Below are 14557 nucleotides of genomic sequence, written 5' to 3' on the forward strand. Positions count from 1 at the left end.
GATATATAAATCCCACTTGCCTGGTTTCCAACAGACCTCACAACCTCTGAGGTTGCCTGCCATAGATGTGGACCAAACGTCAGGAGAGAATGCTTCTGGAACATGGCCACACAACCTGGAAAACTCACAGCAACCCAACAGACAAGAGTTCTTTCTCCCACTTGCCTGCTTTCCAACAGACCTCACAACCTTTTATATATCTTTTATATATTGTACTTTATTATGTTTTTAACTATTTTAACTGTTTTATTATGCTTCTGGAACATGGCCAAACAGCCTGGAAAATTCACTCTAAAAATTTCCGGAGGCGGAGCCTGGAATAGAAGGGGAGGAGCGTCTTTATCCAGCACTCCTCACTGGCATTCTCACCTCGAAGGTTGAAGCCACGCCCCCTTTTCCTTTTAAGGGCAAAGAGGCGGGGCTAGAGGGCGGTGCATGCCTCGAATCGAACGGGCGGAGCCTTCCCTCTATTTGCGTTCACACCTTGAAAGAGGCCAAAGCCCCGCCCTTTCTCCTTTTAAGGGCAAAGAGGCGGGGCTAGAGGACCATGCAGCGGAGGAGGAGGAGGAAGCCCCGCCCCTTTCTCCTTTTAAGGGCAAAGAGGCGGGGCCAGAGGAGTGGGCCGCGCGGCATTAAAAGCCTTGTCGGAGCACGAGTGGCGGGCAGTGCGTGGAGGCAGCGGCGCTCCCGGGACGAAGCGGCGAAGGGCAACTTCGGAGGCGCCTCACCTTTCCATGCGAGGGCGGAGCGGAGGAAGATGCTGGAGAATGGCTCCCTGAGGAACTGCTGCGGCTTCACGGCGGGGCGAGCGGGCTTCGGCGCGGCTGTGGCGGCGGCTTCGGAGGTCGCCACGGCGGCGGGCGGGGCGGCTCCTCGTCCGGGCTGGGTGGCCCCGGCGCTGTCCGGAGTGCTGATCTTCACCACCGTGGTCGACATCGTCGGCAACCTGCTCGTCATCCTCTCCGTGTTCAAGAACCGCAAGCTCAGGAATTCAGGTGAACCTAAAAGACGAGGAAGAACTTCCTCGCAGTTGGAAGTCTTTTCAGCAAAAGCAGGACGGCCATCTGTCGGGAGGGCTTTGGTTGTGCCTTGCTGCATAGCAAAGCGGGGTCGAACTCTTGGGATCTCTATTCCAACTGCCTATGGGATGATGGGAGTTGTAGTTGGGCGCTTGGGCAGAGAAAGACCTTGTAAAGCTACGTCTCCCAAGATTAGCATTGGGCTAAAGTGGTGCCAAACAGTGTAGATCAGACATGGACAAACTTCGGCCCTCCAGGTATTTCAGACTTCAACTCCCACAATTCCTAACAGACAGTATATATTTATATTATATTATTTTTATAATTTTATTATATTTTATTATTTTATTATATCATATTTAGATGATATTTATTTATTTTGTTATATTTTATTATTTTATTATCTTTATTTTCTTATTATATTAAGTTATATTTATTACTTTATTATTTATATTATATTATATTAAAAAGACAAAGGTTTTCCCCTGACGGTAAGTCCAGTCATGTCCAATTCTGGGAGTTGGTGCTCATATCCATTTCTAAGCGGAAGAGCCGGCATTGTCCGTAGACACCTCCAAGATCATGTGGCCGGCATGACTGCATGAAGCGCCCTTACCTTCCTGCCGGAGCGGTACCTATTGATCTACTCACATTGGCATGTTTTCGAACTGTTAGGTTAGCAGAAGCTGAGGCTAACAGTGGCCGCTCATGGGGTTTGAACCTGGGACCTTTTGGTCTGCAAGTTCAGCAGCTCAGTGCTTTAACACACTTCGCCACTGGGGCTCCTATATTATATTACTATATTACATTAATTTGCTATTTTATTATATTATTTTATTACTTTATTATACTCATTATATTACTATGTTATATTTATTATATGCATTATATGTTATATAAAGTTATATTTATTATTTTTGATTTTTATTGTATTTTATTATATTATTATATTACATTAGTTTTCTATTTTTATTATATTACTTTATTACTTTATCATACTTATATTACTATGTTATATTTATTATATGTATTATATGTATTATATTGTCTTATTATACTATTATATTTTCATTGTATTGTATTTATTATATTAAATATATTTATTATATTACTATATTGCTATATTTACTGAATTTACATTATTACATTTTATTGATTTATATATGTTATTATTATATTATATTGTATTTATTTTTATTATATTTTATTATTATGTTATAATATAATATTTATTATTATTATTATTATTATATTTTATTATTATATTATAATATTATTTTTATTATATTATTTTATCATATTATTATATCCAAAGTTTGTCCATGCCTGGTGTAGATGCACATCAAGTACTGAATTGTCTTGAAAAAGCCTTTTACAGAGTGAATTTCTAACACATCCCACTTCTGGACAGTATTAGAAGGCGGTCATTGAGATTTATTTTGCCTCTATTTGGGAAGAATGTAATAGCTTGGGGGTTTTCTATGCACAGATTCAATGTTATTGCCTTTGAGCTTCCTTCGGAAGCCTTCCCCAACCCATCCCCTCCATTCAAGTCAACAGAGAACAAGTTTATAAAAAGAGGGATTATTTATTATCAAGGAAACAAAGGCATTACCTCCCAATATGTGAAAGGGAAAAAGGGAGATAAAGAAGTGAAGTGAGGGGGCATAAAGAAAACGAGAAAACTTTGGGGGAAATTATTATTTTCAGAGGACTGTGTGTGCAGATTTAGTCATGCATTGCAAACAGAAGGACTTGTGATTATCATAAGTCTCATTGATTGCCGTGGCTTTGCTTCAAGCATGATTAAGAGCAGATTTGATCTACTAACACACAAATGTGCCTGAAGTTTCCACTTCAGATCTCTAATTAAAAACATCCCAGCCTAGTTTCAGATGGATAAACATGGGTCCAGCTCCAGGGTTCTAGGTTTCAAGCCTGAACTGGTGTGTCTACAACTATAGAAACAATGCAGGTTGGCACCACTTTAACTTCCATGGCTCCATGCTGTGGGATAATGGGATTTGTAGTTTTACAAGGTCTGCAGCCTAGTCACCAAACTACACTTTCCAATATTCCATAGCACTGAGTGATAGCAATTAAACCGATTTCATTCATTCTACAGTGTTGATCAGGCATGGGCAAACATTGGCCCTCCAGGTGTTTTGGACTCCAACTCCCACAATTCCTAACAGCCTGCCAGCTGTTAGGAATTGTGGGAGTTGGAGTCCAAAACACCTGGAAGGCCGAAGTTTGCCCATGCCTGGTGTAGATGGACCCTCAGTGATAGTGGCAGCACTCAATCTCCCAGACTTACTGATATCATTGGCAAAGTTCATAATCTGATTTTCCTCTCTTTGTCACACCATCTCTCTCTTTTTCACTATTAAGTCATACTTCATAGTAGAGAATCAGTAGTAAAGGGCTCGACCCATCCAGAGTTAAGCTATTTTGAAATCCTGTTGACATCTAGGGACAATATGTAACCTTGAACATAGCTAATACGTTTTAACCACGGGTTGGAAGGACTACATTTTGGACTACAGCTCCCAGAATTCCCCAGATAAGACAGTCATGGAGAATTAAAAAAATAAATTGTTCTGAACTCTGACTTTGAAGTTTGTTTGGATGGTGGGCTTTTTGAACCCAGGTGTGAATTCTGTGTTGCGATAGATTGCAGGGCTGTCTAAACCGTCGGATGCAGTTTGACACTACTTTAACCACCAATGCTACGGGATACTGGGATCTGTAGTTTGGTGAGACACTCTTGGCCAGAGAAGGCAAAAGACCTTGTAAAATTACAGGTGGTGCCAAACCATCAGTGTGTTTCAAATTTTGGCTTGCTAAGACTTCAGCACAGCCATGGGCAAACTTTGGCCCTCCAGGTGTTTTGGACTTCAACTCCCACAATTCCTAACAGCCTACCGGCTGTTAGGAATTGTGGGAGTTGAAGTCCAAAACACCTGGAGGGCCAAAGTTTGCCCATGCGTGCATAGCAGCAGAGCTCAGAAAAGTTGCCTTTTGGGCAACTTCTCTGGTTGACAGGCAGGTAATTGCTATATAAGTCTGTTAATAAAGGGACTAGATGAAAATATGGAATACAGATTTCAAGACTAGAGTGTTTGACTTGGAGTTGTTTTTTAAAATGAATGATGGCATGGAGTGGCTGAGATTGTTATAGCTCAGCAGAGCGCTTGGATGCTGACTTCGAAACCAATTGCTGTGCCGTTCTGGGAGTGTTTGCAAAACTCTCCCTCTGCAGGGAGCTTTTCTTAACTGCAGGCTCTGCCAATGAAAGGGAGCCGGTGTGGTTTTTCCAGCACTTGGTCGGTAGACAGCTCCAGCTTGCCTTGACTTAGAGCATAAAAGCATTGCCGAGTTCCCTTCTCTCTTGAGAACTTCGCAAAGTTGGGAAAGACTTGGGAAAGTGACTTTTTGGTTAGAATTTCTCTGAAAGCACCATGAAAGTCTGGAAGTTGCAGTCCGAAGATAACTTTTGCAAGGTTTTGAAAGAAAGAACATTCCCATCTTTTCCGTGACAATGTTTTGCTTTTGCAGCACCTTGGGTCATTCATGCTCAACCTATAATGATGAATTCCAGAAGGGAATGTCTGTCAAGACCCAGGCAGCAGAGCACCAATAACCATACACAGAGGCCAGAATCTATCTAATATCTTTATTGAAGGAATATATAAAGTTAATAAAACAAGTGTAGAAAATAGTCCAGAATTAGACCTTTCAGGAAAGGTCAGAATTAGTCCAAAAAAGCAATGTCCAATAAGAAATATTAAGGTCCAAAGTTGTAATCCAATAACCGAAACACTCACTTTGCCAAGCAAAGTGAGGGGAGATGACAAGGTCCTTTAGTCCATGAAACTTGAGCGAGGCTAGGAAATAACTTGATACTTGAAACAAGGCTTGAACGTGGAACAAGGTAACTAAGAACAAGAACAAGGTCCGTGGAATAACTTGATAAAATCCGTGGAACAAGGCAAGGATTGATCCTGGGAACAAGGCAAAGTCCGTAGATAAACAAAGGCTGGGAAGCAAGGCGAAGGCTGGATAGCACGGCAAGGCTTGGGCAGGAGCGAGGCTTGAATCGGAGCGCGCTGTCCAGACACAACTCGCTCCGTAGGCTGACGAATTGACTCCGCGAAGTTACTACGCGGGTAAAACACCTAAATAGAGTCTAACTTTCCCGCCGAAGCAGTTCTCTGGGAATCAGAACCGAAAGCTAAACTCTGAGACCAGATGTGAGACTCCCCAAAGATTCTCACGAGAAGCAGTCTTAATTGGCCACATTCTTAGCTGCAATCCTCGCACTCCTGCGCGAAGCTGATTCCAAACTTCTCTGTTGTTTACAAAACTCCCGGCGCAAGAACACGGGAGAAGTAGGCTCTGGGCTTGTTTGACATACTTCTGGGAGACAACTTTCTTGCAGGTGCAAGGTTCCCAGATCTGCCTGGGAAAGATCTGGCTGAGAAGAATCCAGTTCAGACTGGGAAGGTAAAAAACCCAAGTTTTCATCTTCATCAGGAATTACAATGTCCTGAGCAGGACTACAAGGCCCATGGGTCATCACACTATCCCCCTCCTCAAGGCCCCTCCCAAACTGGGGCCCTCTCCCCGAGGCGCGAGGTCGCGGTTTGGTGGGATAGGTCTGATGAAAGCGACGGGTTAGATCAGGAGCATGGACTGTGGAGGCGTCTTCCCAAGAGCGTTCCTCCGGGCCAAAACCCACCCAGTCAATGAGATATTGTAGGCGGCGGCGGTGAAAGCGAGAATCCAAAATGTCCTCAACCTCGAACTCCTCCTCCCCATTCATCAAAACAGGAGGGGGGGCTGGTTGGTCTGTATCAGGTCGCACACCATCCGCCGGAAGGAGCAGGGAACGGTGAAACACTGGGTGAATGCGCATTGAACGCGGAAGTTGGAGTTTGAAAGTCACGGGGTTTAATTGCGCCACCACTGGATAGGGGCCAATGAAACGGGCATCTAACTTCCGGCAAGGGCGGTGGGAGGGCAGGAAGCGAGTGGACAGAAAAACCCGATCTCCTACCTTGATTTCGGGGCCCGGCTGGCGATGTTTGTCAGCGTGGCGTTTATAGTCCTCCTTGGCTTGGTCCAGTTGCTGGAGCAAAAGTTGTTGCACCGCTGTGAGTTCCTGCAGCCAATCCTCTGCTGCGGGAACTTCTGAAGTTTCAATGACAGGGGGGAAGAAACGTGGATGGAAGCCGTAGTTTGCAAAGAACGGCGTTTCTTTTGTAGAAGCTTGAACTCCATTGTTGTAGGCAAACTCAGACAGTGGTAACAGAGAAGCCCAATTGTCCTGTTGGTAGTTTACATAACAGCGAAGATACTGCTCCAAAGTGGCATTGGTGCGCTCCGTTTGCCCATCTGTTTGGGGATGATGAGCTGAAGATAAGCGAGAGTCTATGCCCAATAGTTTTTGTAGTGCCTTCCAAAAACGAGAGGTGAATTGAGATCCACGGTCTGTGACTAAACTCTTGGGCAATCCATGTAGTCTGAAAACATGTTGAAGAAATAGATCCGCAGTTTCTTTGGCCGTGGGGAGGCCTTCACAGGGAATGAAATGGGCTAACTTGGTGAAAAGGTCCACCACCACCAAGATCGTGGTGAATCCACAGGAAGGTGGTAGGTCAGTGATGAAATCCGCTGAAATTATTTCCCATGGGCGAGATGGGGTAGGAAGGGGGTGTAAAAGCCCTGAGGGCTTCTCCCTTCGTATCTTGGAGCGCTGGCATACTGGGCAGGTGTTGACATATTTTTCCACATCCTTGCGGATCTTGGGCCACCAAAAATCCCTTAGGATCAAATGCATAGTTTTAAATAGTCCGAAGTGTCCTGCTGGTTTGCAGTCATGACACAGACGAAGCGCTTTTTCCCTGCCCGGTCCGGGTGGGATATAAACATGATTTCTATAGCAGAGCAGCCCATCTTTAAGCGAAAAGGGAAAGTGCAGACCTTGGCGAAGTTGGTCCTGCGCCCAGGCATCTGCTTGCTGACTAGCCCTGATTTCTTGAGCACAGATGAGTCCTGGAGTAGGGGAAGTTGAACCAATGGGAATGGATTTGGTGTTCCCCACCGTGAGCGTGGCAAAGTTCTCGGGTTGTAGCAGTTGGGATTCAAAGGTCTCCTTGCGTCCTGCAGCGTATTCCGGTTTACGTGACAGGGCGTCTGCTTGCTTGGTTTGGGCTGGGGTCACATAATGGATCTGGAAGTTGAAACGTTCAAAGAATAAAGCCCAACGTTGCTGCCTCTGATTTAGTTTGCGGGCAGTTCTTAGATGTTCTAGATTACGATGATCTGTGTGGACTTCAATGGGAAATTTGGCCCCTTCTAGCCAATGTCTCCAAGTTTCAAAGGCTGCCTTTATGGCCAGTAGTTCTTTTTCCCAAATGGTGTAATTCCTCTCTGGTGTGGTTAGTTGACGAGAATAAAAGGCACAGGGATGGAGGTGATCTCCCACCGGTTGTAAGAGTACAGCCCCAATTGCCACATCAGAGGCGTCCGCTTGCACCACAAATGGGGTTCCAGGATTTGGGTGCTGTAGAATTGGCTGGGAGGTGAATAGTTTCTTTAGTTGCTGGAACCCTTTCTCTGCTTGATCAGTCCAGCGGAAAGGCTGCTTTCCACGGATGCAGCTAGTGATGGGGTCGGACCAGCGGGCAAAATCTGGAATGAACTTGCGGTAATAGTTCGCGAACCCCAAGAAACGCTGCACCTCTTTCTTGTTAGTTGGCGCCCGCCATTCCAATACTGCTGAAACCTTGGCTGGATCCATGGAAAGCCCTAGAGGCGAGATGCGGTAACCAAGGAAATCTACCTCTTGTAGATCAAAGGCGCATTTTTCCAGCTTGGCATAAAGTCCATGATCCCGCAATCGTTGTAACACCATTTTGACGTGGTTCTCATGTTCTGATTGTGATCTAGAAAACACCAAAAAATCGTCCAGGTAGATTATCAAGAACCTGTCTAGATAGTCCTGAAAAATGTCATTGACAAAATGCTGGAACGTTGCGGGGGCTCCGCATAAACCGAAATTCATAACTCGGGACTCGAATAATCCGAATTTGGTCTGGAAGGCGGTCTTCCACTCGTCCCCTTCCCTGATGCGAACTAAGTTGTAAGCCCCCCGAAGATCCAGCTTGGTGTAAACCTTGGCTCCTCGAAGCCGATCCAGTAGATCCGAGATTAAGGGCAGGGGATAGCTGTTCCGCTTGGTGATATTGTTCAATGCTCTGTAGTCCACCACCAAGCGTAGTTCCCCTGACTTCTTCTTCACAAACATCACTGGGGAGGCGGCTGGGGATTGAGAGGGTCTGATGAATCCCTTGCGAAGGTTTGTCTCTAGGAATTCCCTGAGAGCTTCTTGCTCTGGTTCAGTCAGGGAGTAGAGATGCCCTCGCGGGATCGGGGCCCCCTCCACCAAGTCAATGGCACAGTCATAAGGTCTATGTGGGGGTAATTTTTCGGCTTCTTTCTCATTGAATACATCCCAATACTCGGAGTACTTCTTTGGCAAGGTGATGATGGGCTCGGTGTCTGTGGCGTGGCATACCTTGGCTACGAGGCAATGGTTTTGGCAGTACGGTGAAGCAAACTGCAGTTCTCTGTTGGACCAGGAGATGTTAGGGTCGTGGAGAGTCAGCCATGGAATTCCCAAAATCACAGGGAAATGGGGAACCTCGGTAACAAAGAAGGAAATCTCTTCCATATGTTCCCTTATCCACATCCTGGTGGGTTCCGACCACTGACTTACGGGGCCCGTCTTGAGGGGGCGGCCGTCTATGGCTTGCACCACACGGGCATTCTTGAAATCATGATATTGTAATCCCAGAGAGTCGGCATACTCTCTATCGATGAAATTGTTGGTAGCTCCAGAGTCTATCATGGCGTGGATCATGACGGGTCCCCTTTTTGCTGACCATAATGTGACCACGAGAAGGAACAGGACCCCGGTTGGCGGCTCTTGGATGGATTTTTTGACCGGGTTGGCGAGCCTCTCTACACCCGGTCGTTGGCTTCCCCCGCCGGCTGTGTGCCAGTCGGCTCAGACGTCTTCGTCTCCGTGGAGGACGCCGCCGCAAGACGGGCGGCAGGCTTCCCTTTGGCTGGGCACTCTCTGGCGAAGTGGCCCCCGTTCCCGCAGTACCAGCAGAGGTTTAAGCGTTGACGACGGGCCTTCTCGGCGGCATCTAGTCTGGGACGCACATTGCCCAACTGCATCGGCACCTCCTCGCCTCCTCTGGGGTATGGGGTTGGCGGTGGGGGTCTCCAGACCGGACGTGGCTGAACGCTGGCGGGAGCGGGGGGTTTTGCCCCGGCTCTACCGCCCTGGCCTCGAACCCACTGTTTCCTGTTGGCAATCATGACTTCAGCCCGTAAACATTGATCAATGAGTGCCTCGAGGGTCTGGGGAGGATCCACCTTGGAGATTTCTTCCAGCATTTCAATGTTGAGACCCTCCCGGAATTGTCCCCTGAGGGCTACATCGTTCCAGCCGGTGTTGTGGGCCAGCACTCGGAACTCGGCTATATACTGAGACATAGGTCTGTCTCCTTGGAAAAGGCGACGGAGTTTGTGACCGGCTGCCTCCAAATTGTCCTCGATTCCCCAAGTCTCCTTGAGGTGGTCCAAGAAGCGTTGCGCTGATCTTAGGTGTGGAGAGGCTTGGTCGTACAGTGCCGTCGCCCAGCTGGCCGCTGGCCCGTCTAGAAGACTGTAAACCCATGCCACTTTGATGTCTTCTTGGGGAAACTCGGCAGCACGGGCCTCTAGATAAGCTTGACATTGGCGACGGAAGACATGAACCTTAGAAGCTTCTCCAGTAAACTTGGTTGGCAACGCCATGGCCGGAAGACGAATTCCGCGTTCCTTCAAACCCCTTATTTCTCCATCCTGTGCATTGAGCTTATCACGGATTCGGTCCACCTCATCCTTGTCGATGGTGTAGGTAATCGGCTGGCCGCTCGGCCCAGGTACGACTCCGGTAGACATTCTGGCCGAGGTTAATTGGTGCTTAGGGTGGCGGAGTCAAACTGTCAAGACCCAGGCAGCAGAGCACCAATAACCATACACAGAGGCCAGAATCTATCTAATATCTTTATTGAAGGAATATATAAAGTTAATAAAACAAGTGTAGAAAATAGTCCAGAATTAGACCTTTCAGGAAAGGTCAGAATTAGTCCAAAAAAGCAATGTCCAATAAGAAATATTAAGGTCCAAAGTTGTAATCCAATAACCGAAACACTCACTTTGCCAAGCAAAGTGAGGGGAGATGACAAGGTCCTTTAGTCCATGAAACTTGAGCGAGGCTAGGAAATAACTTGATACTTGAAACAAGGCTTGAACGTGGAACAAGGTAACTAAGAACAAGAACAAGGTCCGTGGAATAACTTGATAAAATCCGTGGAACAAGGCAAGGATTGATCCTGGGAACAAGGCAAAGTCCGTAGATAAACAAAGGCTGGGAAGCAAGGCGAAGGCTGGATAGCACGGCAAGGCTTGGGCAGGAGCGAGGCTTGAATCGGAGCGCGCTGTCCAGACACAACTCGCTCCGTAGGCTGACGAATTGACTCCGCGAAGTTACTACGCGGGTAAAACACCTAAATAGAGTCTAACTTTCCCGCCGAAGCAGTTCTCTGGGAATCAGAACCGAAAGCTAAACTCTGAGACCAGATGTGAGACTCCCCAAAGATTCTCACGAGAAGCAGTCTTAATTGGCCACATTCTTAGCTGCAATCCTCGCACTCCTGCGCGAAGCTGATTCCAAACTTCTCTGTTGTTTACAAAACTCCCGGCGCAAGAACACGGGAGAAGTAGGCTCTGGGCTTGTTTGACATACTTCTGGGAGACAACTTTCTTGCAGGTGCAAGGTTCCCAGATCTGCCTGGGAAAGATCTGGCTGAGAAGAATCCAGTTCAGACTGGGAAGGTAAAAAACCCAAGTTTTCATCTTCATCAGGAATTACAATGTCCTGAGCAGGACTACAAGGCCCATGGGTCATCACAATGTCATTAGTTTGCTATAATCAACTCTGAAACAATCTTAAAATTTCCCTGTACCTAGCAGATTTCCAAGTCAATCCTTTTTAGGTCTGCTCAGAAACAAGTCTGGGAAACAAGTGGAACTCTCTCCCCCGGACTGTGGTGGAGACTCCTTCTTTGGAGGTTTTTAAGCAGAGGCTGGATGGCCGTCTGTTGGGGGTGCTTTGAATGCGATTTCCTGCTTCTTGGCAGGGGGTTGGACTGGATGGTCCATGAGGTCTCTTCCAACTCTACTATTCTGTTTCTATGATCCCGTGGTGTTGCTATGAGTTTTCTGGGCTGTATGGCCACGTTCCGGAAGCATTTTCACCTGACGTTTCACCCACATATATGGCAGGCATCCTCAGAGGTTGTGAGGTCTGTTGGAAACTAGGCAAGTGGATTTTATATATCTGTGGAATAATGTCCAGGATGGGAGAAAGAACTCTTATCTGTTGGAGGCAAGTGTGAATGTTGCAACTGGCCAGCTTGATCAGCATTGAATAGCCTTGCAGCTTCAAAGTCTGGCTCCTTCCTGCCTGGGGGGATCCTTTGTTGGGTATAATTTAAAAGTTTGTTTTATTTATTGAAAAAAATAACATTTATGTGCCACTTACATCTAAAGTGTCCATGTCAATAAAATGTGCTTTATACACATACTACTGTAGAGTTTCATTGGAGAAGATAGAGATTCCTTGAGATTCCATAGAATCTTCCTGCCGTGGTTAAGAGGAGCCATATAGGTTCCATGGTGATGTGGGTATTAACTATAAAGCATAAGAACAGAGGTATAACAAACAATCGGAGCAATTTGGCAATTGATTTGATTCTATTTCATTGGCACAATGGGTTTGGGTTTTAGTCTGAACTTTAAAGAAGCTACTGTGTATAAACTGGCATATCCTATTTTACCAAATTGATTCAACGCCCTTAGTAGGTTTCTTGGCATTCAGGCTAAAACCCAGAATGGCTTCTTCTAGTATGGAAGCTGACAGCCACTACTGAAATTTGGCATGGCTTGATTCCTGATATCCGTCTCCTGTGTCCAGGCTCAGTCCTTATAACAAAAGAGAACAAATATATCAGAGTTCCCTAGAGCAGGTGCACAGCCTTTGCCTCTTGCTGTTAAGAGAATCGCCACATGTCAGGGATAAGAAGGCAGGACTACCAGATCCATCAATGGCATTTCGAGAGCGACTTGAGCCCCAGAATCTCCTATTAAGCACTTTGTGTAATCTCTTAAGCTCTTCCAGGTGAAGAACAAAGACGTGGAGAAAGGTCACATGAGATGGGTGGAATTCCATCCTTTTGTTTTGAAATAAAGGAACATGGAATGGATTACAGTCCATGAAAGTCACTAAGGGAGTCTATCTTGTTGCAAAATCTTTCCCATGAAGAAGGAGAAGACCTGAGGGTGGCATCATGCTCCTGCAGTTTTAGCTTAAGCAAATATAATGTACAGCAATGGCTAGCAAGCCTCCATATCCATGGGGTGAAGAGTTGGTTCTACATTTTCCATTTATTGGGTTAAGAGTTTTGGATTGTCCCTTTGGTCTCCAAGGATGATCTCCAAGGGGCTGAATCTGTCACTAGGGAGTAAATCATTACTGGCAAAAACTTAGTTTTCTCCAATAAATTATTAATGATAGTTTTTTGCTCAAATAGAAGTGGGGTGGTTAATTTACTCTGAGTTTGAATCCAGATTTTAAAGGAGGTGTCCAAGGTACCAAACTCATTGGGAAGCTGAGATCAGCCCCTTGGATAACACCCTTGAACACCAAAGGGGTAGACGCCAAGCCTCAGTGATTTTAGTAACTTGGACATCATTAAATTTCAGACTAAAGCTTGGAGTGGGTGAATTACTCCATTTACCTATTTCAAATCTCCCCTTCTTGGACAAGATTCTAGAGCAAGTGGTAGCTTCTCAACTCCAGGGACGAAACCTATTATCTAGCTCCCTCGCAGTCTGGGTTTAGACCTGGTCATGGAACGGAGACAGCTTTGATCGCCTTGGTGGATGACCCCCACAGAGAAATAGATAGGGGGAGTGTGTCCCTGCTGGTTCTCTTGGCTCTCTCCACAACTTTTGATACCATCAACCATGGTATTCTTCTGGGTTGGCTCTCCAGAATGGGTCTTGGGCACTGTGCTAAAGTGGCTCTGCTCCTTCCTGGAAGATCGTGCTCAGTTGGTGATACTGGGGGTCACCTGCTTGAATCCCTGGCCAGTGACCTGTGGGGTCCCCCAAGGTTCTATTCTCCCCGCCCCATGCTCTTCAAAATCAAAACACTGGGCAAGGTCATCCGGAGTTTTGGAGTTGGGATACAGTGCGGCTGTCTTGCGATAGTTTTAAATAATGGTTTTAATGTGAAGATAACTGATTATAGTGTTTATGTATATTTATGGTTTATTTTATGCTCTGACACTGAATGTTTGGCGTATATATGTTATGCTCTGACCTGAGTCCCCTTCGGGGTGAAAAGGGCAGGATATAATTTTTAAAATAAATAATAAATAAATCTGTATGCAGATAACACACAACTCTACTACTCTGTTCCACCCCATTCCAAGGAAGCTCCCTGGATCCTAGACCAGTGTCTGGAAGCTGTGATGGACTGGATGAGGGCCAAAAACTGAGGCTTAATCCAGACAAGACAGAGGTCCTCCTTGTCAGTCGCAAGGCTGATCAGGTATAGGGTAGCAACCTGTGCTCAAAGGGGTCACATTCCCCTGAGGACTCAGGTCCGCAGTCTGGGGTTCTCCTGGATTCGTTGCTGAAACTTGAAGCTCAGGTGTTGGCGGTGGCTGGGAGGGCCCTCACACTGTTAAAACTGGTGCATTAGCTGTGACTGTACCTCAAAAAGTTTGACTTGGCCACAGTGGTCCATGCCTTAGTTACATCTAGAATGACTACTGTAATGCACTCTACATGGGGCTGCCTTTGAAGATGGCTCAGAAGCTGCAGTTAGTGCAAAGATCGGCATCCAGATTACTAACTGGGGCTATATTTAGGGAGCATACTATGCCCCTATTAAAGCAGCTCCACTGGCTGCCGAAAAGCTTCCAGGCCTAATTCAAAGTGCCGAATATTACCTATAAAGCCCTATATGCTCCAAGTTCAACCTATCTTTGTGACCGCATCTCCTTTTATTAACCGATGAGGGCTCTGAGATCTGCCCGGGAGGCCCTTCTCTCAGTCCCATCTCCATCTCAAACGCAGTTGTTGGGGGTGAGAGAGAGGGCCTTTAAGGTGGTCCCCCCCCCCCCCGGCTCTGGAATTCCCTCCCCTGAGAGATTAGGTTCACCCCCACTTTATTATTATTATTATTATTATTATTATTATTATTATTATTATTATCTGAGCTATCATCGATAATGTATTGGACAAAACAGACAGCAATTATTTACTCCCCAACATCAGTTGTTAGAGAGATAACAACTGAGATACTCACTTTCAACTTTCTTTTCTCTGTGAATAAATCCATGTTA

The 14557-nt window shown here is 46.1% G+C and overlaps 1 protein-coding gene across 1 annotated transcript in view; it reads left to right on the forward strand.

Annotated features, from left to right (window-relative positions):
* The first annotated feature begins 645 nt into the window (after nucleotides 1–645).
* The window catches only part of mtnr1b (melatonin receptor 1B), a 77461-nt gene continuing 63549 nt past the window's right edge, over nucleotides 646–14557 (forward strand). Inside the window, exon 1 of the mRNA XM_003219330.4 lies at nucleotides 646–995. Within this exon, the coding sequence (XP_003219378.2) occupies nucleotides 758–995 (238 nt within the window). The 5' untranslated portion in view covers nucleotides 646–757. The remainder of the gene's footprint in view (nucleotides 996–14557) is intronic.

This window comes from Anolis carolinensis, chromosome 3, assembly GCF_035594765.1.
Source record: "Anolis carolinensis isolate JA03-04 chromosome 3, rAnoCar3.1.pri, whole genome shotgun sequence".
Taxonomy (NCBI): Eukaryota; Metazoa; Chordata; class Lepidosauria; order Squamata; family Dactyloidae; genus Anolis; species Anolis carolinensis.